We start from the raw sequence: 25,151 nt of genomic DNA, 5'->3' as shown, positions 1-25,151 counted from the left end.
CAGGGTTACTCATCAGACATGGAGTCCATTGAAGGACACCCCCCCCCCCCACTTCACATTGCTGTTGGCCCCTTCTGGCTTTTTTTTTTTTTTTAAATAGCAAATTCTATTTCTGGAACAAAATAGTTGTTGCTTGGCTTTTTTGTTTTTTTTTTTAAACCTCTTTTCTTTTTCTGGCAGTTGAGAAACGACTTTGGAGAGGAGAAGGAAATGACCTCATGATCTTCTAAGGAGCCAGCCAATCGGGACCGAAGGCTGCAGGCAGGAAGAGCGGCGGAGTTCTGGGAGAAGGTTGCATGTCTGGGCTGAGCGCAGTGAGTGTATCTCGACAGCCGGCTCGCTTGTTCCAAAGCCCCGTTCGTTGTAACCTTTTCCTACATTTCTACTCTTTGGGATTTGTTCTCATTTCTCTCTCCTCCCGCTGGATCTCTTGATCCTCTTAGACATAAATGAAAAATCCTTCCTGCTGATGGAGTTGGGGTGGGGAGGGTGGCTTAGTGGGGAGAGAGCAAACTTCCGTGAGGTCAGGAGGGTGGAGACAGAATCTGGTTCAGGAAGAGGGGCTGTGGCTTAGTGGCAAAACATCTGCTTGGCGTACCAAAGGTCCCAGGTTCAACCCCTGGTAGAATCCCCAGTTAAAAAGAACCAGGCAGTGGAGATGTGAAAGAAGAAGACGACATTAGCTTTGTATCCCGCCCTCCAGTCTGAATCTCAGAGCGGCTCACAATTTCCTTTACCTTCCTCCCCTACAACAGGCACTCTGGCCGTTCCAACAGCTGCAAGCGAAGAAGAAGAAAGACCATAGATTTATACCCCGCCCTTCTCTCTGAATCAGAGTTACAGAGTGGCTTACAATCTCCTTTATCTTCTTCCCCCACAACAGACACCCTGTGAGATGGGTGGGGCTGAGAGAGCTCTCCCAGAAGCTGCCCTTTCAAGGACAGAGACTCAGAGTGGCTTACAATCTCCTTTATCTTCTTCCCCCACAACAAGACACCCTGTGAGATGGGTGGGGCTGAGAGAGCTCTCCCAGAAGCTGCCCTTTCAAGGACAGCTCTGTGAGATCTATAGCTGACCCAAGGCCATTCCAGCAGCTGCAAGTGGAGAAGAAGATCATAGATTTATACTCCGCCCTTCTCTCTGAATCAGAGTGGATCACAATCTCCTTTACCTTCCTCCCCCACAACAAACACCCTGTGAGGTAGGTGGAGCTGAGAGAGCTCTCCCAGAAGCTGCCCTTTCAAAGACAACTCTGCGAGATCTATAGCTGACCCAAGGCCATTCCAGCAGCTGCAAGTGGAAAAGATTATAGATTTATACCCCACCTTTCTCTCTGAATCAGAGTCGCTCACAATCTCCTTTCCCTTCCTCCCCCACAACAAACACCCTGTGAGGTAGGTGGGGCTGAGAGATCTCTCCTAGAAACTGCCCTTTCAAGGACAACCTCTGCCAGAGCTCTGGCTGACCCAAGGCCATTCCAGCAGCTGCAAGTGGAGGAGTGGGGAATCAAACCTGGTTCTCCTAGATAAGAGTCCGCACAGTTAACCGCTACACCACTCTGCTTGTGACTCTGGAGAGCTGCTGCCAGTTGAGTAGACCAAGGGTTGACTGAGTGCTCCCAAGGGAGGCTTTTGCAAGGATCCCGCTGTTCCTGCCCATGGTCTATAGCGTGGGGGAGGACCTCTTATGACTTCCCATGGGGGACCACGGGCAACCTCCACTTTGGGGCTGAAGGCAGTGACTACCTGCAGGTTCATTTGCCTTCCACCAGTTACTTCTTGCACTGTGACTGCCCCGCCCGCCTGCCCTTGCCTGGGGTTCTGAGTTCCTTTTTATCCCCCACTCTTTAGCCCTGCCCCCATTTAGGCCACACCCCCTGGCTTCTCCCTCAGCCAATGGGCCTCACCTGTGCTGGGCCACGCCCACAGTTTAAATAGGGCTGGCCCTGAGCTTGCCTGTTTTTTTTTCCCCCTTTCCTTCTCCCTTTTGGGAGTCGTCTTGCAGCTTCCCCCTCTCTCAGCTCCCTCCTGTTTGCTGGCATTGCTTCCCCTGCGCCCCTAGCTCAGGTGGCCAAGTGGATGCCCAGGCCATGCCTTCCCAGACGGCGGAGGCGGAGGAAGCATCCCAGGACCCGCTGCAGGTGGTGGCGGCGCTGGGTGAACCGGTGAGTCGAGGACTTGGGCCGTGGCTCAAGCAGAAGCAGCTGAGGGCAGGAGATTTAAGAAGGATCTAGACAAGCTGGAAGGGTCCAGAGGAGGGCGACGAAGAGGGTGAGGGGTCTGGAGACCAAGTCCTATGAGGAAAGGCTGAAGGAGCTGGGGATGTTTAGCCTGGAGAGGAGGCGGCTGAGAGGTGATAGGATCACCATCTTCAAGTCCTTGAAGGGCTGTCCTATAGAGGATGAGGGGTCTGGAGACCAAGTCCTATGAGGAAAGGTTGAAGGAGCTGGGCATGTTTAGCCTGGAGAGGAAGCGGCTGAGAGGTGATAGGATTGCCATCTTCAAGTCCTTGAAGGGCTGTCCTATAGAGGATGAGGGGTCTGGAGACCAAGTCCTCTGAGGAAAGGCTGAAGGAGCTGGGCATGTTTAGCCCGGAGAGGAGGCGGCTGAGAGGTGATAGGATTGCCATCTTCAAGTCCTTGAAGGGCTGTCATAGAGAGGATGAGGGGTCTGGAGACCAAGTCCTATGAGGAAAGGTTGAAGGAGCTGGGAATGTTTAGCCTGGAGAGGAGGCGGCTGAGAGGTGATAGGATCACCAAGTCCTTGATGGGCTGTCCTATAGAGGGGTCTGGAGACCAAGTCCTATGAGGAAAGGTTGAAGGAGCTGGGCATGTTTAGCCTGGAGAGGAAGCGGCTGAGAGGTGATAGGATTGCCATCTTCAAGTCCTTGAAGGGCTGTCCTATAGAGGATGAGGGGTCTGGAGACCAAGTCCTATGAGGAAAGGTTGAAGGAGCTGGGGATGTTTAGCCTGGAGAGGAGGCAGCTGAGAGGTGATAGGATTGCCATCTTCAAGTCCTTGAAGGGCTGTCCTATAGAGGATGGGGTGGAATTGTTTTGGTCTGGAGACCAAGTCCTATGAGGAAAGGTTGAAGGAGCTGGGGATGTTTAGCCCGGAGAGGAGGCGGCTGAGAGGTGATAGGATTGCCATCTTCAAGTCCTTGAAGGGCTGTCATAGAGAGGATGAGGGGTCTAGAGACCAAGTCCTATGAGGAAAGGTTGAAGGAGCTGGGAATGTTTAGCCTGGAGAGGAGGCAGCTGAGAGGTGATAGGATTGCCATCTTCAAGTCCTTGAAGGGCTGTCCTATAGAGGATGGGGTGGAATTGTTTTGGTCTGGAGACCAAGTCCTATGAGGAAAGGTTGAAGGAGCTGGGGATGTTTAGCCTGGAGAGGAGGCGGCTGAGAGGTGATAGGATCACCATCTTCAAGTCCTTGAAGGGCTGTCCTATAGAGGATGAGGGGTCTGGAGACCAAGTCCTATGAGGAAAGGTTGAAGGAGCTGGGCATGTTTAGCCTGGAGAGGAGGCGGCTGAGAGGTGATAGGATCACCAAGTCCTTGATGGGCTGTCCTATAGAGGGGTCTGGAGACCAAGTCCTATGAGGAAAGGTTGAAGGAGCTGGGGATGTTTAGCCTGGAGAGGAGGCGGCTGAGAGGTGATAGGATCACCATCTTCAAGTCCTTGAAGGGCTGTCCTATAGAGGATGAGGGGTCTGGAGACCAAGTCCTATGAGGAAAGGTTGAAGGAGCTGGGCATGTTTAGCCTGGAGAGGAGGCGGCTGAGAGGTGATAGGATCACCAAGTCCTTGATGGGCTGTCCTATAGAGGGGTCTGGAGACCAAGTCCTATGAAGAAAGGTTGAAGGAGCTGGGCATGTTTAGCCTGGAGAGGAAGCGGCTGAGAGGTGATAGGATTGCCATCTTCAAGTCCTTGAAGGGCTGTCCTATAGAGGATGGGGTGGAATTGTTTTGGTCTGGAGACCAAGTCCTATGAGGAAAGGTTGAAGGAGCTGGGGATGTTTAGCCTGGAGAGGAGGCGGCTGAGAGGTGATCGGATCACCATCTTCAAGGACTTGAAAGGCTGTCCTATAGAGCATGAGGGGTCTGGAGACCAAGTCCTAGGAGGAAAGGCTGAAGGAGCTGGGGATGTTTAGCCTGGAGAGGAGGCGGCTGAGAGGTGATAGGATTGCCATCTTCAAGTCCTTGAAGGGCTGTCATAGAGAGGATGAGGGGTCTGGAGACCAAGTCCTATGAGGAAAGGCTGAAGGAGCTGGGGATGTTTAGCCTGGAGAGGAGGCGGCTGAGAGGTGATAGGATCACCATCTTCAAGTCCTTGAAGGGCTGTCCTATAGAGGAGGGTGTGGAATTGTTTTCTGTGGCCCCAGAAGGTAGCCACACAAAAAAAACGTAAAACGTTCGCACTCATTGGTTTTAAAGATGCTTTCTTTGTATTTCTCCCGTGGGATCCAGGGAACTGGGCAAAGGGAGCTCTGGCTCTTTCCTTCCTTCCCCAGAGGACCAGGAGGGGGAGGAGCCTCAGCCAATAGAAGGAAGAGAGTCTTGGGTCAGAAGCTCTGCTATGTGATTGAGAGAGCCTGGAAAAACAAGCTCTGCCTCCCCCCCCCTTATCCCCGAGAGAAGCCTCAGCCAATGGAGAAAAGAGAGGCTTTGCTCTGTAGTTCCTGTGTGATTGACAGGCCTGGAAAAAGAAGCTGTGATGCAGAAGGAAGCAAGAGAGAGGGAGAAGGAAGCCGATGACAGCCAGTTGCTTGGGGATCTGATAGCCCTTTGGGGGCCTGATTCTGCCCCCGGGCCGCATGTTTGACACCCTGCTCTAGGCTGAGCCTGCCTTGAGCGGGTGGGTAGACTAGATGGCCTCTATGGTCCCTTCCAATTCTAGGATTCTACTTTGCCTGGGTCAACCCACCCATTCTCCTTAGCGTTCCACACTTGCTCATGAGGAGCCTTGCTCTGTAGACTTGAAGCTGCCTTTTCCCGAATCAGAGCCTCAGTCCATCTTGGATGGTCTTGTCTCAGGCAGAGAGGTCTTCCCCATCACCTCCTAGCTGGTCCTTTTCACTGGAGATGCTGCGGAGGCCAGGCCCAGGGACCTTCTACATGCCGAGCAGAGGCTCTGCCGCTGAAGCCGAGCCCCTTGAGAGTCTGGTGCAGGGGAGGAGTCTGGGTAAAGGAAGGGTGAGCCTTTTGGGCAAAGTCTCTTGGGCGTCCCTCTTATGGCTTCTTTCTTTGCTGCTGCCACGTGCCCGTTGCCAACGCTTGGCAGGGCTGCTGAGATGTCAGCTTCCTCTCTGTGTCCAGGTATGGGAAGGAGGGGAAATCTCTTCATGAGGCACGGTGGGTGAGTGGGGAGGGGGAGGGTCTTTGATTTAGGTCATTAAGACAAGGCTACGCTGGGGGGGCAGGCTAAAGGGTGATTAACACTTGGAGTTCACTGCCACTGGAGGTGGTGGCGGCTGCAAGCAAAGACAGCTTCAAGAGGGGGTTGGATAAAAATATGGAGCAGAGGTCCATCAGTGGCTATTAGCCACAGCATATTGTTGGAACTCTCTGCCTGGGGCAGTGATGCTCTGTATTCTTGGTATTTGGGGGGGGGCAACAGGGGGTGTTTCTAGTGTCCTGGCCTCACTGAGGGACCTCCTGATGTCTCCTGGGTTTTTTGGCTCCTGTGAGACACAGAGTGTTGGACTGGATGGTCTGATCCAACATGGCTTCTCTTCTGTCTGGGGCAGTGATGCTCTGTTTTCTTGGTGCTTGGGGGAGGCAGCAGTAGGAAGGGGCCACAGTGTCTGGCCCCGCTGATGGACCTCCTGATGGCACCTGGGTTTTTTTGGCCACTGTGTGACACAGAGTGTTGGACTGGATGGGCCACTGGCCTGATCCAACAGGGCTACTCTTATGTTCTTATATTCTTGGTACTAGGAGTGCAACAGTGGGAGACCTTGTGTCCTGGCCCCACTGGTGGACCTCCTGATGGCACCTGGTTTTTTTGGCCACTGTGTGACACAGAGTGTAGGACTGGAGGGGCCATTGGCTTTATCCAACATGGCTTCTCATGTTCTTATGTGACACAGAGTATTGGACTGGAGGGGCCATGGCCTGGTCCAACAGGGCTTCTCTTATGTTCTTATGTGACACAGAGTGTTGTACTGGATGGGCCATTGGCCTGACCCAACAGGGCTTCTCTTCTGTTCTTATGTGACACAGAGTGTTGGACTGGAGGGGCCATGGCCTGGTCCAACAGGGCTTCTCTTATGTTCTTATGTGACACAGAGTGCTGGACTGGAGGGGCCATTGGCCTGACCCAACAGGGCTTCTCTTCTGTTCTTATGTGACACAGAGTGTTGGACTGGAGGGGCCACTGGCCTGATCCAACCTGGCTTCTCTTATGTTCTTATGTGACACAGAGTGTTGGACTGGAGAGGCTACTGGCCTGATCCAACAGGGCTTCTCTTATGTTGTTATGTGACACAGAGTGTTGGACTGGAGGGGCCATGGCCTGGTCCAACAGGGCTTCTCTTATGTTCTTACGAACATAGCAGTTAAAACTGCCAGAAGCCCCCTTTGATTTCTAAGTAAGCAGAGAAAAAACCTCCTTGCACATTTTGTGGAGACCTTTCTCCACAGCTGCATGGGAAAGAGGGAGAGCTCTCCCCCCTGCCCTAGTGTTTGAAGTTGAAATTCAAAGAGGGGGGTGGTGTTGTCTTTCCCCACGTATAGGTTCCGCAGCATGTTTCAAGTGCCGCTGCCTTTGGATCGGGACGGGACGCTCTTCCGGCTCCGTTTTACCACCCTGGCTGTCGGGACGGTGTGCTGCCCGCTCTTCGGGTTCCTCTTCTGCGTGCTTTGGTCTCTATTCTTCCACTTCAATGAAGCCACCACCACGCACTGCGGCGTAAGTGACCTTTCTGCGCTTTTCCAGACACAGCTTTTAGCTCTGCCTCACCTTCCAAGGTCAGAATGGCTGAGCAGTTCATCAGTAACTTAAAAACAAAACACATGATAAGTTTATTTTTTAAAATTCCAAGTTATACAGAACTTTGTTGGATGAAGTATTATCAAGTAGATTAATTCCACACATAACAAAATTCTACCGTGCATGAAGTACTATGGGATATATAACTTTGTAGAACATCGTATTCAGCATTTAAGATAACGTGTAGTTTGCCAGTCGATCAGTCAGTCAATCAATAGATAAATCAATAAATACATATATAAATAAATATCTTATTAAGGATAAATTAACTGATAATTGGTTTAGAATTTTTGACTCTTAAGGTAAGAATAACGCCTTGCTCCATCCCAAGCCAAACGAAAGGGACTACTTAAATAAAAAGAGAAAGAGGAGGTAGCATAGAGAGCCATTTTGGTGTAGTGGTTAAGTGTGCGGACTCTTATCTGGGAGAACCGGGTTTGATTCCCCACTCCTCCACTTGCAGCTGCTGGAATGGCCTTGGGTCAGCCAGAGCTCTCTTATCTGGGAGAACCGGGTTTGATTCCCCACTCCTCCCCTTGCAGCTGCTGGAATGGCCTTGGGTCAGCCATAGCTCTCTTATCTGGGAGAACCAGATTTGATTCCCCACTCCTCCACTTGCAGCTGCTGGAATGGCCTTGGGTCAGCCAGAGCTCTTTTATCTAGGAGAACCGGGTTTGATTCCCCACTCCTCCACTTGCAGCTGCTGGAATGGCCTTGGGTCAGCCAGAGCTCTCTTATCAGGGAGAACCGGGTTTGATTCCCCACTCCTCCACTTGCAGCTGCTGGAATGGCCTTGGGTCAGCCAGAGCTCTCTTATCAGGGAGAACCGGGTTTGATTCCCCACTCCTCCACTTGCAGCTGCTAGAATGGCCTTGGGTCAGCCAGAGCTCTCTGATCTGGGAGAACCGGGTTTGATTCCCCACTCCTCCACTTGCAGCTGCTGGAATGGCCTTGGGTCAGCCAGAGCTCTCTAATCTGGGAGAACCGGGTTTGATTCCCCACTCCTCCACTTGCAGCTACTGGAATGGCCTTGGATCAGCCAGAGCTCTCTGATCTGGGAGAACCGGGTTTGATTCCCCACTCCTCCACTTGCAGCTGCTGGAATGGCCTTGGGTCAGCCATAACTCTCGTAGGAGTTGTCCTTGAAAGGGCAGCTGCTGTGAGAGCCCTCTCAGCCCCACCCACCTCACAGGGTGTGTTTTGTCGGGGGAGAAGATATAGGAGATTGTAAGGCGCTCTGAGGCTCTGTTTGGAGAGAAGGACGGGGTATAAATCTGCAGTCTTCTAAATAAGTTAGAAAGAATTATAGTGAGAGAAATTGAAGGGAAGTTGTGTTAATAGGTAAGTTGTTTTTAGATTCAGTATATTCCAGAAACGGAAGCCGTTTTTCTTCAAAAGATGTGACCTTGGGGTAAATGTCGGACAGGGAAAGTTGTGCCGTGATTTTCTCCATGATTAAAATGTCCCAGATCTTTGCAAGCCAGAGTTCAAGTGAACTTTAACCGCCCCTCAGAAATCCAGCTCTCAAGACAAAGCGGGTTTAAAAAAGAATCTCGAAACCCGGATTATCTCCAGTAACGACCGAACGGCACCCAGTCAGCTTTGCAGCCGCGGTGAGACAACTCAAGGCCTCCTGGCTGCTGCAAAGAGATAGGCCCTGCCCCCTGTCAGTGGTCTCTTTGCAAGCCCAGCCTTGGAAGTCACCCGGAAGCTGCAGGGTGTGGGCAGGAGAGTCCCGCTGCTCCAAGAGGTCTTTCTGCTTCTCCGGCAGGTCGCCAACTACCTCCCTTCCATCAGCTCCGCCATCGGTGGGGCCACCCCCGAGCGCTACATGTGGCGCTTCTGCATCGGGTTGCACTCAGCCCCCCGCTTCCTGGTGGCCATCGTCTACTGGAATCACTACCGCAGCTGCCACTGCCCGCGCCCCGGCTACCCACGGCTGTGCAACGCGGCCTTCACACTGAACCTACTGGAGAACGTCGCTCTCCTCCTCCTCACCTACGTCTCCTCCTCGGAACACTACAGTGAGTCCCCCCCCCCCCTCGGAGGGCCATCGGCAGCTCATGTCACGTGACTGTCTTCCCCTCTGCCTGCGGTTTCTTGATAGCTGGGAAACAGGGTGGATTTGTGAGAATCTTGGGGAGTGGTCGGGACCTGCCATCAGAGGCCTGGCATGTTCTGGGGTCTTTCCAGCCTAGACTGCGGGAACTTCCTTCTGGCTTTCCCAAAGCCAGTTCAGTGTCGTGGTTAAGTGTGTGGACTCTTATCTGGGAGTACCGGGTTTGATTCCCCACTCCTCCACTTGCAGCTGCTGAGATGGCCTTGGGTCAGCCAGAGCTCTCGCCGGAGTTGTCCTTGAAAGGGTAGCTTCTGGGAGAGCTCTCTCAGCCCCACCTACCTCACAGGGTGTCTGTTTTGGGGGGAGAAGATATAGGAGATTGTAGTCCACCAGTGGGACCAGGACACTAGAAGTCAGTTTGGTGTAGTGGTGAAGTGTGCGAACTCTTATCTGGGAGAACCGGGTTTGATTCCCCACTCCTCCACTGGCAGCTGCTGGAATGGCCTTGGGTCAGCCAGAGCTGTCTTATCTGGAAGAACCGGGTTTGATTCCCCACTCCTCCACTTGCACCTGCTGGAATGGCCTTGGGTCAGCCAGAGCTCTCGCCGGAGTTGTTCTTGAAAGGGTAGCTTCTGGGAGAGCTCTCTCAGCCCCAACCCACCTCACAGGGCGTCTGTTGTGGGGGGGAGGATATAGGAGATTGTGAGTCGCTCTGAGACTCTGATTCAGAGAGACGTGTGGAGTAGATATCTATGGTCATCTTCTTCTCCGCTTGCATGTAAGTAATAACAGAACCAGGGAGGAGGGTCAGTAATGGTCATTGGGGTGTGCCAAACAAATCCAAAAGTCCTCACCTGCTGGCAGAAGACAGAGGTGGAGGCAGACAAATCACAGAGTTGGAAGGAGGCCATTGAGGCCATCTAGTCCAACCCCCTGCTCAGGGCACAATCAGCCTAGACCAGCGGGGTCCAAACTGGCTTAACTCAAGATCCACAAAGAATAAACCTCAAACGTTTGAGAGGCACATGAATGTCAGATGCTTGAGAACCACGAGACAGGGAGGGTGGGAGGCAAGCAAGCAAATAGGTAGTGGAGAGAGAGATAGAAAGCAACTTTATCTTAAAACGTATTCTCCAAGCTGCCAGCTGGTTTGGCTTGGAGAAGTGATTTAAAGAGACAGATGCCTTCACCAACCTGGCTGATGCGGGGGGGGGAGGAGTGGCTTTTAGAGCCTCAAAATATGTGTGAAAGAGCCACACGTGGCTCCTGAGCCACAATTTGGCCACCCCAGGCCTGGAGCGTCCCTGACAAGTGTTTGTCCAACTGAGGGGGGGTGGGCGGGAGCTGAACCTTCCCAAGTCCCTCTGCCTTTCCTCCTGGGGCTTGGTCTCCAGGGCCCTGGTCATCCTTATTGCTCTCTTTTGCACCCCCTCCATTCTGTCCACCCCTTTCTTGAAGGGAGGCTTCAGGGGTCGTTTTGTAGAAAAATAGGTGGTGGAGCTCATTAGCATAACTCATTAGCATATGCCGCCCCACCCCCACCCGCCAAAAGCAACTTGACGCAAGAAAGGAGAGCCCCGGGTGAGCGAGGCCTGCTTGGGCTGGCTAGAGATCCCGCCAGCCCAAGCAGGCCTCGCTCGCCCGGGGCTCTCCTTAGCCACCCCCCACCCAGTCAAAAGACCAGCAAGACACCCACTGCCCAAAATCACATAAGAGGTGGAGAACGCGTGGCACAGGCTTCTCCAGGAGTTAATGAGGGCTGCTGGGGGTGTGGCAAAGCCCCTGGTAACTGGCTGGCTGCCTGCTCTCTTAACCCAGGGATTGTTATGCAGCTGCACCTCCTATTCAATGGACAAGGGAGGTGGGGGGGGAGGAGGAGGGGGGCATCAGAAAGGTTCAGGAGCTGTGCTCCGGTGAGCTCCTGCTGAATTAAAGGCCTGCGCACAGGACTCTAGGTGCCCGACCAATGTGCTGTACAGCAGGACTAGGACCTCTTGTGACTCTCCCTGGAGAGGAACTTCCAAAGTATTGCTGATGCTGGAAAAGCGGGGGGGGGGGGGCTTAGCCTTACCCTCCTCCCCGCCACCGCTCCCTCGCCCCATGCTGAGGTTTGCCCCTTCTCTTCTCGCTGCAGTGATCCACGAGAACTCCTTCATCATCTTCATTGCTGCAGCCTTGGGCCACATGTTCCTGACCTGCGTTTTGTGGCGGATGACTAAGAAACACACAGTAAGTCCAGAGGTACGGTAACTTTTCATTCCTCTTCTAGGAGCTGGCCTGGGTGGGGGGTGGTTTCCCACCAGGGCTCAACTCCGGGTCTTGTTGGTTGCCGGCCAGGCCTGAGGAGAGTTTCCTTAGGGCTGGGGGTTACATGCCCCCTCCCCGCTTTGGGGTCAGGGAGGAATGTTCCTCCAGGCCAGACTGACCCAGGGAGGTTTTTCTGCTTTCCTTTGCACATAGAATACAATCCGAGAGAGGTCACTATAATGGATAACGCAACAAAAAATGGAAGCTAGTGACCAATTTACTGAGAAGTATGTAGAAACCAGTCCAAATGTCCAAAAGATGTGCATTCAAGTCCCAAAGTAGTGTGGTGACAAGCCGATCGATGAAGTACTTGTTTCTTTCCAGTCTTCATCAGACCTGGGACCAATATTGATTCAATTATATAGATTCTTTACACAATTTTCAAAAAAGAGGGACGCAGAGCGTCTCCAGCAGCAGTTTCACATCAGCTACAGCTCAGTATTTGCCTTCTTGCACCCTCTGCGTGCCTTTTGTGCTGACCTGAATGGCCCAGGCTGGCCTGATCTTGTGAGGTCTTGGAAGCTTAGCGGGCAACAGCCGACCGCCTCTGTACGTCTCTTGCCTTGAAGGCGCAAGAAGCCCACATACTGAGCTGTAGCCGATGTGAAACTGCTGCTGGAGACACTCCGCGTCCCTCTTTTTTGGAAATTGTATAAAGAATCTATATAATGGAATCCATACTGGTCCCAGGTCTGATGAAGACAGGAAAGAAACAAGTACTTCATCGATCGGCTTGTCACCACACTACTTTGGGACTTGAATATACATGTTTTGGACATTTGGACTGGTTTCTATATACGTCTTAGTAAACTGGTCACTTGCTTGCATTTTTGGTTGCGTTTTCCTCTGGGCATAGAGCAGGAGTCAATGGGGGAGTGAGGAGGAGGTGAATTTCCTGCGTTGTGCAGGGGGCTGGACTAGGTGACCCTCTAGCTGTGTGCGGCCTCTCCTTGGAAGTTTGCACAGTTCCTCGCTACGGAGTTCAGGGGGGTGCACCTTCCCTTCGGCCAGCAGCACCCTCCTCTGTCACACTGTCTTCTGTCCCCACTTGGGCTTGCAGGGCCTCAGAAGTGGCGCATTTCACCTGGGTGTGGTTCTAGTTCTCCCCGCTTGGCGTCTCTTGCATGGCCTGGAGAGAGAACCCACCTGCCTCTTCCTTCCCTGGCCTGTTGGATGTAGTGGTGAAGTGTGCAGACTCTTATCTGGGAGAGGTGAGCGAGGCCTGCTTGGGCTGGTAGGATCTCTAGCCAGCCCAAGCAGGCCTCGATCGCATGGGGCTCTCTTTTCTTGCATCAGGTTGCTTTTGGCTGGGGGGGGGGGCATATGCTAATGAGTTATGCTGATGAGCGCCACCATCTATTTTTCCACAAAATGTCAACAAGTATTTATTGCCAGAGTGTGGCTGGCAGGCATCTTTGCCTCCCTCCCTCCCTCCCAGGCAGCCCCACTGTTGTTGTTCAGCCATCCGCAGGGGAGCTTGGCCTGGGCCCCAGGGCTGTATCAGCAACGGAAGGGAAGATGCACTCTAGCTGGGATGAACATATGAAGCTGCCTTCTACTGAATCAGACCCTCCTTGGTCCAACAAAGTCAGTCTTGTCTACTCAGACTGGCAGCGGCTCTCCAGGGTCTCAAGCTGAGGTTTTCCACGCCTATTTGCCTGGACCCTTTTTAGTTGGAGATGCCGGGGATTGAACCTGGGACCTTCTGCTTCCCAAGCAGATGCTCTGCCACTGAGCCACCATCCCTCCCCTGCTCTCCAGGGTCTCAAGCTGAGGTTTTGCACACCTCTTTGCCTGGACCCTTTTAGTTGGAGATGCCGGGGATTGAACCTGGGGACCTTCTGCTTCCCAAGCAGATGCTCTGCCACTGAGCCACCGTCCCTCCCTGGGATGGGCCAGACCTGGGCTGTGATCCTTGCTGTGGGTTGGAGTTTCTGCCCCTTTCAGCAGCTTTCAAGGAAGGAGGAGCGTGAGGAGAAAGTTCTCCTTGGATTGGGTTTGGTGGAGCGGGTTAGAGCCAGCTTGGTGCAGTGGTGAAGTGCCCAGACTCTTATCCGGGAGAACCGGGGTTTGATTCCCCACTCCTCCACTTGCAGCTGCTGGAATGGCCTTGGGTCAGCCAGAGCCCTGGCAGAGGTTGTCCTTGAAAGGGCAGCTTCTGGGAGAGCTCTCTCAGGCCCACCTACCTCACAGGGTGTCTGTTGTGGGGGAGGGAGATTAAAGGAGATTGTGATAAGCTCTGAGTGGAGAGCGGAATATAAATCCAATGTTGTTGTCATTGGGTGGGGTTTAGGGTGTCTTTCCCCCCTTTTCCTCTGGAGCAGGGGTGGCTTGGGATGACCCTGGAGGCCAATTTGGTGTAGTAGTGAAGTCACGGACTCTTATCGGAAGAACAGGGTTTGATTCCCCACTCCTCCCCTTGCAGCTGCTGGAATGGCCTTGGGGTCAGCCAGAGCTCTCTTATCTGGAGAACCGGATTGGATTCCCCCCTCCTCCACTTACACCTGCTAGCATGGCCTTGGGTCAGCCATAGCTCTGGCAGAGGTTGTCCTTTGAAAGGGCAGCTTTTGTCAGATCTCTCTCAGCCCCATCCCCCTCACAGGGTGTCTGTTGTGTGGGAAAGAAGATAAGGAGATTGTGAGCCACTCTGAGTGGAGAGCGGAATATAAATCCAATGTCGTTGTCATTGTCTGGGGTTAGGGTGTCTTTCTCCCCTTCCTCTGTGAACCAGATCCTTTGGACCATTGGCCAGTGGCTTGGAGAATGCATTTAAAGTTGCTTTCTTTCTACCTCTAACTCCCTCCCATCCTATTTGCTTTCCTTCCTGCCTTCCAGCTCTCAATCTCTGCTGTTCCTGTCTTGTGGCTCTCAGACGTCTGATGTTTATCCTATGTGGCTCTTGCATTAAGCAAGTCTGGCCACCCCCACTTTTGGCAGCTTCCCTAAGGGGTAAAAAGGAAGCTCTCTCCCCTGCCAGAAATGGGGCGGGGGGGGGGGGAGGGGAGAATCTAGAGGCAGGTGGAACGATCCCTCCATCTCCTCTCCATCCCGACCTGCCTCCCTCACTCTCTCCATGTCCCCCAATTCTTTTGCGCCTGGTACATTCCATTTCCTGCGAGTCTGCTGAGTCAGGAAATCCAGGGAAGCGATGACTCGTGCTTTTCCAGTCTTTGGTGGTGATGGGCTGTGCTAGGCAGCGCCAGCTGTTGTGTTGAGGTGGAAAGCGACAACCCTTTCTCACAATCAGGGTATTTGTATGTGTGTGTGTGCGCGAGAGAGAGAGAGAGAGAATGCCCCCCCTCCCGCTATGCAGCTCCCACTGAGACAAAAGGTCACTCCTCTGTTTTTTTTCTGCCCAGCCTATAAAAAGGTAAAGGTAGTCCCTGTGCAAGCACCAGTCATTTCCGACTCTGGGTGACGTTGCTTCACAACGTTTTCACGGCAGACTTTTACGGGGGTGCTTTGCTTTTGCCTTGGGCACCACATTTTAAGAATGATCTAGACAAGCTGGAACGGGTCCAGAGGGAAGGCGACGAAGATGGTGAGGGGTCTGGGAGACCAAGTCCTATGAGGAAAGGTTGAAGGAGCTGGGGATATTTCGCCTGGAGAGGAGGCGGGCTGAGAGGTGATAGGATCACCATCTTCAAGTACTTGAAGGGCTGTCCTATAGAGAATGGGGTGGAATTGTTTTCTGTGGCCCCGGAAGGCAGGACCAGAACCAAGGGTTGAAATTAAATCAAAGAGTTTCCATCTCAACATTAGGAAGAACTTCCTGACCCTTAGAGCGGTTCCTCAGTGGAACAGGCTTCCTCGGGAGGTGGTGGGCTCTCCTTCCTTGGAGGTTTTAAACAGAGGCTGGATGGCCATCTGACAGCAATGAAGATCCTGTGAATTTAGGGGAAGGTGTTTGTGAGTTTCCTGCCTTGTGCAGGGAGTTGGACTAGATGACCCTGGAGGTCCCTTCCAACTCTATGATTCCCCAGTATCTACACTTTCCTCCCAGCATGCTGGGGACCCATTGTACCGACCTCGGAAGGATGGAAGGCTGATGGGAAAGAAAAGACAATTTTCTCCATTGCTATTCAAGGGATGGTTTTGCAGGATCCCAGTTTCCTTCGGACAATGAGAACCACAGCTAGGGCTCAGTTAAAATCCTTCTGTGATGGTCTATTTCCCACCTAACACGGATACATCTCAGAAGCCATGCTGGCCCCAGGCGAGCAGTGCAAATGTGCCAGGGAACATAAACACTGGCTTCTTTTTTGGGAATATGGAGGAGTACCTTTTCATCTTGCCATTTCCCCAGGAAGCCCACAGCTCTGCGTCTTGTTCTCCCCTGCTCCTTTTAACCCTCACAGAATGAGGTAATGTGAGGTAATTTAAGGCTGAGAGTGGGTTGGGAGACCCCACGGAGGTCCGGGGTCGCTAGGCAGAGGCAAACCATCTCTTTGTTGGCCTCTTGCCTTGAAAAACCCATGAGGGGTCTCCATACATAAGAACATAAGAGAAGCCTGTTGGATCAGGCAGTGGCCCCTCCAGCCCAACACTCTGTGTCACATAAGAACATAAGAGAACTCATGTTGGATCAGGCCAGTGGCCCCTCCAGTCCAACACTCTGTGTCACATAAGAACATAAGAGAAGCCATGTTGGATCAGGCCAATGGCCCATCGAATCTCGTCTCTCTACTTATCAACTCTGTGTCACATAAGAACATAAGAGAAGCCCTGTTGGATCAGGCCAGTGGCCCCTCCAGTCCAACACTCTGTGTCACATAAGAACATAAGAGAAGCCCTGTGGATCAGGCCAGTGGCCCCTCCAGTCCAGCACTCTGTGTCACATAAGAACATAAGAGAAGCCCTGTTGGATCAGGCCAGTGGCCCATCCAGTCCAACACTCTGTGTCACATAAGAACATAAGAGAACTCATGTTGGATCAGGCCAGTGGCCCCTCCAGTCCAACACTCTGTGTCACATAAGAACATAAGAGAAGCCCTGTTGGATCAGGCCAGGTGGCCCCTCCAGTCCAACACTCTGTGTCACATAAGAACATAATAGAAGCCCTGGTTGGATCATGCCAGTGGCCCCTCCAGTCCAACACTCTGTGTCACATAAGAGAAGCCCTGTTGGATCAGGCCAGTGGCCCCTCCAGTCCAACACTCTGTGTCACATAAGAACATAAGAGAAGCCCTGTTGGATCAGGCCAGTGGCCCCTCCAGTCCAACACTCTGTGTCACATAAGAACATAAGAGAAGCCCTGTTGGATCAGGCCAGTGGCCCATCCAGTCCAACACTCTGTGTCACATAAGAACATAAGAGAAGCCCTGTTGGATCAGGCCAGTGGCCCCTCCAGTCCAACACTCTGTGTCACATGAGAACATAAGAGAAGCCCTGTTGATCAGGCCAGTGGTCCCTCCAGTCCAACACTCTGTGGTCACATGAGAACATAAGAGAAGCCCTGTTGGATCAGGCCAGTGGCCCCTCCAGTCCAACACTCTGTGTCACATGAGACATAAGAGAAGCCCTGTTGGATCAGGCCAGTGGCCCCTCCAGTCCAACACTCTGTGTCACATGAGAACATAAGAGAGGCCCTGTTGGATCAGGCCAGTGACCCATCCAGTCCAACACTCTGTGTCACATAAGAACATAGAGAAGCCCTGTTGGATCAGGCCAATGGTCCAATCAGTCCAACACTCTGTGTCACATAAGAACATAAGGGAAGCCCTGTTGGATCAGGCCAATGGTCCATCCAGTCCAGCACTCTGTGTCACACAGTGGCCAAAAAAAACCAGGAGCCATCAGGACGTCCACCAGTGGGGCCAGGACACTAGAGGCCGTGCCCCCCTCCCAAGCACCAAGAATACAGACCATCACTGCCCCAGACAGAGAGCTGCAATAATAAGCTGTGGCTAATAGCCAGTGATGGACCTCTGCTCCATATTTTTTATCCAATCCCCCCTTGAAGCTGTCTATGCTTGCAGCCGCCACCACCTCCTGTGGCAATGAATTCCACATGTTAATCACCCTTCGGGTGAAGAAGGACTTCCTTTTATCAGTGTCTAACCCGGACTGCTCAGCAATTTTCATTGCATGTCCACAAGTCTTCGTATTGTGAGCAAGCGAGAAAAGTCCTTCTTCCTCTACCATCCCATGCATTATCTTGTAAACCTCTATCATGTCACCCCGCAGTCGACATTTCTCCAAGCTAAAGAGTCCCAAGCGTTTTAACCTTTCTTCATAGGGAAAGTGTTTCCAAACCTTTAATCATTCTAGTTGCCCTTTTCTGCACTTTTCCAACGCTATCATATCCTTTTTGAGGTGCGGCGACCAGAACTGCACACAGTACTCCAAATGAGACTGCACCATCGATTTATACAGGGGCATTATGATACTGGCTGATTTGTTTTCAGTTCCCCTCCTAATACATCAGCTGCAACTTGATGCCAAGTGCAAGAGGCACTCCTAACACCTCTGTGGGTTCCCTCTGCTCTTCAGGCACTGTTTGCACATTTGGTGGAAGGTCTCTTAGTTCCCTCTCTGGTTCAGACATTGCTTGTTGGATAGCTTCATCTGTCAGAACTACATCTGGATTTTCTGTCTCTCTTCTCTGATGTCCGGCGTGACAAAAATGACTGGGTATTGAAGCTGCTTCTTCAATACCCAGTCATTTTTAACCACTAAAACTGGAGAGCCAGTTTGGTGTAGTGGGAAGTGTGCGGACTCTTTTTTGGGAGAACTGGGTTTGATTCCCCACTCCTCCACTTGTACCTGCTGGAATGGCCTTGGGTCAGTCAGAGCTCTCTTATCTGGGAGAACCAGGTTTGATTCCCCACTCCTCCACTTGCAGCTGCTGGAATGGCCTTGGGTCAGCCAGAGCTCTCTTATCTGGGAGAACCAGGTTTGATTCCCCACTCCTTCACTTGCACCTGCTGGCATGGCCTTGGGTCAGCCATCGCTCTGGCAGAGGTTGTCCTTGCAAGGGCAGCTGCTGTGAGAGCCCTCTCCAGCCCCACCCACCTCACAGGGTGTCTGTTGTGGGGGAGGAAGAGAAAGGAGATTGTGAGCCGCTCTGAGACTCTTCTGAGTGGAGGGCGGGATATAAATCCAATATCTTCATCTACCTCACAGGGTGTCTGTTGTGGGGGAGGAAGGGAAAGGAGATTGTGAGCCGCTCTGAGACTCTTCGGAGTGGAGGGCGGGATATAAATCCAATATCTTCATCTACCTCACAGGGTGTCTGTTGTGGGGGAGGAAGGGAAAGGAGATTGTGAGCCGCTCTGAGACTCTTCAGAGTGGAGGGCGGGATATCAATCCAATATCTTCATCTACCTCACAGGGTGTCTGTTGTGGGGGAGGAAGGGAAAGGAGATTGTGAGCCGCTCTGAGACTCTTCGGAGTGGAGGGCGGGAGATAAATCCAATATCTTCATCTACCTCACAGGGTGTCTGTTGTGGGGGAGGAAGGGAAAGGAGATTGTGAGCTGCTCTGAGACTCTTCGGAGTGGAGGGCGGGATATAAATCCAATATCTTCATCTACCTCACAGGGTGTCTGTTGTGGGGGAGGAAGGGAAAGGAGATTGTGAGCCACTCTGAGACTCTTCGGAGTGGAGGGCAGGATATAAATCCAATATCTTCATCTACCTCACAGGGTGTCTGTTGTGGGGGAGGAAGGGAAAGGAGATTGTGAGCCACTCTGAGACTCTTCGGAGTGGAGGGCGGGATATAAATCCAATATCTTCTTCTTCTCTGGGTTTGCCCCTCTGAACTGCATTCTCTTCAAAAGTTATTTATCTGCTCACGATCGCTTCTTTAGTTGAGGATTCAGGATTTTGTAACTTTTGCAGCTGGCAGCATAGGCTATAAATATGGCTGGCCACTTCTCTATCATTTAGTTTGGGCCTGTTTTCGTTTGGGATGTGCACACAGGCTCTGCATCCAGAAACTCTTAAGTGTTCAATTGACGGCTTGTAGCCAAACCATAAGAACATAAGAGAAGCCATGTTGGATCAGGCCAATGGCCCATCCAGTCCAACCCTCTATGTCACATAAGAACATAAGAGAAGCCCTGTTGGATCAGGCCAATGGCCCCTCCAGTCCAACCCTCTATGTCACATAAGAACATAAGAGAAGCCCTGTTGGATCAGGCCAATGGCCCATCCAGTCCAACACTCTGTGTCACACAGGGCCCCCAAAAAACCCAGGTGCCATCAGGAGGTCCACCAGTACCATTTTCGCTTTATCAAAACGTCCTTCCAGATTTGCTTTAGAGAACATATGAACATCTGAAGCTGCCTTCTACTGAATCAGACCCTCAGTCCATCCAATTCAGTATTGTCTACTCAGACTGGCAGCGGCTCTCCAGGGTTTCCAGCTGAGGTTTTTCACGCCTACTTGCCTGGACCCTTTTTAGTTGGAGATGCCGGGGATTGAACCTGGGACCTTCTGCTTCCCAAGCAGATGCTCTGCCACTGAGCCACCGTCCCTCCCAGAAAGGACATTGCTTTGAAATTCAGCAGCATACGAAACGTGTTGTGCTTCTAGCTGCATCACAGAGCTGTCTTGTGCAAGAGGAATGCTGATAGTCCTAACTGCCAAGACTCCTTGTGTGTCTGTAGCTTTAATTTAATGAGCTCTTCTAAGTCGTTTAATTCTTTGAAGAATTCTTTAGAGTGAAAGACAGATATTAACACTCCACTGTCTGATATTATGGTATTTGCCTTAGTAAGTGTAGCACAGACCGAGTTCAGATTACACTTACTGTGCTTGTCTGCTCTTCTGGAGACCAAGTCCTATGAAAATATGAAGCTGCCTTATACTGAATCAGACCCTCGGTCCATTGAAGTCAGTATTGTCTACTCAGACTGGCAGCGGCTATGAGGAAAGGTTGAAGGAGCTGGGGATGTGTAGCCTGGAGACGAGGCGGCTGAGAGGTGATAGGATCACCATCTTCAAGTCCTTGAAGGGCTGTCCTAGAGAGGATGAGGGGTCTGGAGACCAAGTCCTATGAGGAAAGGTTGAAGGAGCTGGGGATGTGTAGCCTGGAGACGAGGCGGCTGAGAGGTGATAGGATCACCATCTTCAAGTCCTTGAAGGGCTGTCCTAGAGAGGATGAGGGGTCTGGAGACCAAGTCCTATGAGGAAAGGTTGAAGGAGCTGGGGATGTGTAGCCTGGAGAGGAGGCGGCTGAGAGGTGATAGGATCACCATTTTCAAGCACTTGAAGGGCTGTCATAGAGAGGATGGTGTGGAATTGTTTTCTGTGGCCCCGGAAGGAAGGACCAGAACCAATGGGTTGAAATTAAATCAAAAGTGTTTCCAGCTCAACATTAGGAAGAACTTCCTGACAATTAGAGCGGTTCCTTGGATGTTTTTAAACAGAGGCTAGATGGCCATCTGACAGCAATGAGGATCCTTGTGCAGGAAGTTGGACTATATGACCCTGGAGGTCCCTTCCAACTCTATGATTCTAGGATTCTATGATAAGGAAGAACTTCCTGACCGTTAGACCGATTCCTCAGTGGAACAGGATTCCTCAGGAGGTGGTGGGCTCTCCTTCTTTGGAGGTTTGTAAACAGAGGTTAGATGGCCATCTGACAGCAATGCGGATCCTGTGAATTTAGGGGGAGGCGTTTGTGAGTTTCCTGCATTGTGCAGGGGGTTGGACTAGATGACCCTGGAGGTCCCTTCTAACTCTAGGATTCTTTTAAAATTTAGATTAGAAACGGGAGGGGCGGCTCCCATTTGCTCTGGGTAAAGAGCAATCTTACACCCTCTGCCTCCCCAATTGTAATGTGCGAATTTCTCCCCTGCCCTTCTCTGCCCCATAGGAGCGGAAGTCCTACCAGTGGAAGCTGTGGCTCTTCCTCTTCAACCTCCTCACCTTCTCGGTGGCTGTAGCCTTCTACTTCCGACACAACTGGTATTGTGAGCCTGGAGGTAAGCCCCACGGCGTGGCTGCATTGGGAACCCTTTGGGGTACACCAGTGTGGTGTAGTGGTGAAGTGTGCAGACTCTTATCTGGGAGAACCAGGTTGGATCCCCCACTCCTCCACTTGCAGCTGCTGGAATGGCCTTGGGTCAGCCAGAGCTCTCTTATCTGGGAGAACCGGGTTTGATTCCCCACTCCTCCACTTGCAGCTGCTGGAATGGCCTTGGGTCAGCCAGAGCTCTCTTATCTGGGAGAACCGGGTTTGATTCCCCACTCCTCCACTTGCAACTGCTGGAATGGCCTTGGGTCAGCCAGAGCTCTCTTATCTGGGAGAACCGGGTTGGATTCCCCACTCCTCCACTTGCAGCTGCTGGAATGGCCTTGGGTCAGCCAGAGCTCTCTTATCTGGGAGAACCGGGTTTGATTCCCTACTCCTCTACCTGCAGCTGCTGGAATGGCCTTGGGTCAGCCAGAGCTCTCTTATCTGGGAGAACTGGGTTTGATTCCCCACTCCTCCACTTGCAGCTGCTGGAATGGCCTTGGGTCAGCCAGAGCTCTCTTATCTGGGAGAACCAGGTTTGATTCCCCCCTCCTCCACTTGCAGCTGCTGGAATGGCCTTGGGTCAGCCAGAGCTCTCTTATCTGGGAGAACTGGGTTTGATTCCCCACTCCTTCCTTTGCAGCTGCTGGAATGGCCTTGGGTCAGCCAGAGCTCTCTTCTCTGGGAGAACCGGGTTTGATTCCCCACTCCTCCACTTGCAGCTGCTGGAATGGCCTTGGGTCAGCCAGAGCTCTCTTATCTGGGAGAACCAGGTTTGATTCCCCCACTGCTCCACTTGCGGCTGCTGGAATGGCCTTGGGTCAGCCCTAGCTCTCGCAGGAGTTGTCCTTGAAAGGGCAGCTGCTGTAAGAGCTCTCTCAGGCCCGCCTGCCATACTGTAAAGGAGATTGTGACCACTCTGAGATTCAGAGTATAGGGTGGGATATAAATCCAATATCGTCACCTCTTCCTCTTCCCCTTCTGGTGCTGGGTAACCCTCTGTCTCTCTTCCCTCCCCAGTCTACACGGTCTTTGCCCTGCTGGAGTACCTGGTGGTCCTTTCCAACATGGCGTTTCACATGACAGCTTGGTGGGACTTTGGCAACAAGGAGCTGGTGGTCTGTTCCCAGCCGGAGGACAAGCGCTTCTAGCAGCGCCCTCGCTCGGGTTTCCCGCCGGCCGACGCGGATGCCTTGGAAGCCTGCAGCTGGTCTCCCCGAGGGGTGCTGGTGCTGCAGGAAGAGGGACCACAGACTGGCACGACTGGCTACCCGCTCCTGGTCTTTGGGGAGGTGGGGCTTTTGGGGGCTGGCTTTGCCTGCTGCTAATTCTGACCCGGTTTGGAGGAGATCATGCGGGTGGGAGGGGACGTTGCTGTGGAACTGGAGATCCCTTTCTGGTCAGCTGGGGCTGGGGATGTGAGTGGCTGCCCCGAACTCGGAGCACCCCTGGCCAGCAGTGGGGAGGGGCCACCGTGACTCACCCCTGGCGTGGGAGATTCTCCCTGGCTGTGGACCGTTGCCAGCCGGCCTTCTTCCTTGCCGTGTCTCACGCCAGCCGGCTGCAGTGTTGCTCGTCTGGGGCAGAGCGCAAGGCAAAGGAGGCCGCGGACAAGATTTGAGGGGGAGGAGGAACTGCAGGAAAGGGCCGCACAGCCCCCCTTCCCCCACCCCCGCGACTTCTGCACTGAGGCTGCCATCTGCGTTACAGACAGGAAGCGAGTTCAAAACACCTTGGGCCCTTCGGTCTTTCCCCCGGCAGCTCTGGGAAGGACCCCCGGCGGGAGGAGGGAGACAGGCTTTTTATACACTTCACTTTGGATGTCCTGGAGACTTCCAGGAGCACTGCCAGAAGCGGCACTGGCCTCTCACGCTGACCCTCCGGTGATTGGGACGGGCAAGGATTTAGCCAGGGGGAAGGATCCATTCACACACACGCTTGGCCAGGGGAGCTGGCCCCACCGGAGTTGTTCCCAAGCTGAGCTGGGAGGGAAGGGAAGCAGGAAGGCCTGTCTCTGGAGTGGGTGGCAGCATGCAGGTGAGCCCAGGGCCCTGGCCTTGTTCAGAGATTCAGGCACCTTTTCTAGCACTGCCCTCTCTATGGTGACATGCTCGAGCATCCCAGCTAGACTCAGACACCTCGTTGGAACAGCCCAACTCCGGTTCTTCTCCCCCTCTGTTTTTTGTCCCGGTCGGCTCCTGCTGTGGATGTCTGGGGTCCCTGCCCGGCTCAGTAGGAGGGGGTGGGAAATGGTATGGCAAGGTACACGTTTCCCTTGGATTTTATGCCTCAATCGGAAATAAAGCACTGAGTATTTTTCGTTAAGTCTCTGGGCGGTTCGATAGGGCCCGGCGGAGAGCCAGTTTGGTGTAGTGGATAAGTGCGCGGACTCTTATCTGGGAGAACCGGCTTTGATTCCCCACTCCTCCACTTGCACCTGCTGGAATGGCCTTGGGTCAGCCATAGCTCTGGCAGAGGTTGTCCTTGAAAGGGCAGCTGCTGTGAGAGCCCTCTCCAGACCCACCCACCTCACAGGGTGTCTGTTGTGGGGGAGGAAGGGAAAGGAGATTGTGAGCCCCTCTGAGACTCTTTGGAGTGGAGGGCGTGATATAAATCCAATATGTTCATCTACCACACAGGGTGTCTGTTGAGGGGGAGGAAGGTAAAGGAGACTGTGAGCCGCTCTGAGACTCTTTGGAGTGGAGGGCGTGATATAAATCCAATATCTTCATCTACCTCACAGGGTGTCTGTTGTGGGGGAGGAAGGGAAAGGAGACTGTGAGCCGCTCTGAGACTCTTTGGAGTAGAGGGCGGGATATAAATCCAATATCTTCATCTACCTCACAGGGTGTCTGTTGTGGGGGAGGAAGGGAAAGGAGATTGTGAGCCGCTCTGAGACTCTTTGGAGTGGAGGGCGGGATATAAATCCAATATCTTCATCTACCTCACAGGGTGTCTGTTGTGGGGGAGGAAGGGAAAGGAGATTGTGAGCGGCTCTGAGACTCTTCGGAGTGGAGGGCGGGATATAAATCCAATATCTTCATCTACCTCACAGGGTGTCTGTTGTGGGGGAGGAAGGGAAAGGAGATTGTGAGTCGCTCTGAGACTCTTCGGAGTGGAGGGCGGGATATAAATTCAATATCTTCATCTACCTCACAGGGTGTCTGCTGTGGGGGAGGAAGGGAAAGGAGATTGTGAGCCACTCTGGGACTCTTTGGAGTGGAGGGTGGGATATAAATCCAATATCTTCTTCTTCCAGAGAAGCCCACGGGGGCGAGATCTGCCTTTCCCTGCCCCAGTTTGCCTGCACCTCCTTTGCGTGGGCTGTCCCCTGAACATCAGAGTCGCCGGGCTGGATCGGACCAATGAAGGCTAGCCTAAGCACCTGCCATGGCAGCAAAGGAGTATATGGTTGCTTGCTTTGCTCTCCCCCTTGGCTCCAGGGCAGACGCCTGGCCCAGCAGAACACCCTGCGCCACAACCCCTGGGGGAACAACGATCCCAAGGGATGAAGAGCCCCTGCTGTTTGTACTTTTCCTTGGTGGAAAGGCTTGGGAAACCAAGACTGAATGCCTCTTTCAATGTGGCCAAGTGCAAAGTAATGCACATTGGGGCCAAGAATTCCAGCTACAAATACAAGTTGATGGGGTGTGAACTGGCAGAGACTGACCAAGAGAGAGATCTTGGGGTCGTGGTAGATAACTCACTGAAAATGTCAAGACAGTGTGCGATTGCAATAAAAAAGGCCAACGCCATGCTGGGAATTATTAGGAAGGGAATTGAAAACAAATCAGCCAGTATCATAATGCCCCTGTATAAATCGATGGTGCGG

At 52.7% G+C, this 25,151-nt stretch overlaps 1 protein-coding gene across 3 annotated transcripts; it reads left to right on the top strand.

The window, feature by feature from the left end:
* The first annotated feature begins 285 nt into the window (after window positions 1-285).
* PGAP2 (post-GPI attachment to proteins 2) lies at window positions 286-23,644 on the top strand. 3 transcript variants are annotated; one of them, XM_060263779.1, is made up of 6 exons: window positions 286-314; window positions 6,734-6,908; window positions 8,761-9,013; window positions 11,183-11,289; window positions 21,179-21,287; window positions 22,340-22,524. In XM_060263779.1, exons 2-6 carry the CDS (start codon window positions 6,744-6,746, stop codon window positions 22,468-22,470), a joined length of 765 nt encoding a protein of 254 aa, XP_060119762.1. In that variant the 5' UTR covers window positions 286-314; window positions 6,734-6,743; the 3' UTR covers window positions 22,471-22,524. The 3 variants fall into 3 exon arrangements, with proteins under 3 accessions (XP_060119762.1, XP_060119760.1, XP_060119761.1); XM_060263777.1 differs by lacking the exon at window positions 286-314 and adding an exon at window positions 1,964-2,164 and having other exon boundaries at window positions 22,340-23,644; XM_060263778.1 differs by lacking the exon at window positions 286-314 and adding an exon at window positions 2,085-2,164 and having other exon boundaries at window positions 11,183-11,277; window positions 22,340-23,644.
* Window positions 23,645-25,151: the final 1,507 nt, after the last annotated feature.

Source organism: Heteronotia binoei, unplaced genomic scaffold, assembly GCF_032191835.1.
Source record: "Heteronotia binoei isolate CCM8104 ecotype False Entrance Well unplaced genomic scaffold, APGP_CSIRO_Hbin_v1 ptg000860l, whole genome shotgun sequence".
Taxonomy (NCBI): Eukaryota; Metazoa; Chordata; class Lepidosauria; order Squamata; family Gekkonidae; genus Heteronotia; species Heteronotia binoei.
The sequence above is the reverse complement of the archived record's forward strand: the minus strand, read 5'-3'. Positions and strand labels throughout refer to the sequence as shown.

Bases quoted from the DNA above. Each gene is read 5' to 3' on its own strand.
- PGAP2 (XM_060263777.1), top strand. From the start codon at position 2,079: ATGCCCAGGCCATGCCTTCCCAGACGGCGGAGGCGGAGGAAGCATCCC. The intron at 6,909-8,760 runs GTAAGTGACCTT...CTTCTCCGGCAG, and splicing joins CCACCACCACGCACTGCGGC to GTCGCCAACTACCTCCCTTC. The intron at 21,288-22,339 runs GTAAGCCCCACG...TTCCCTCCCCAG, and splicing joins CTGGTATTGTGAGCCTGGAG to TCTACACGGTCTTTGCCCTG.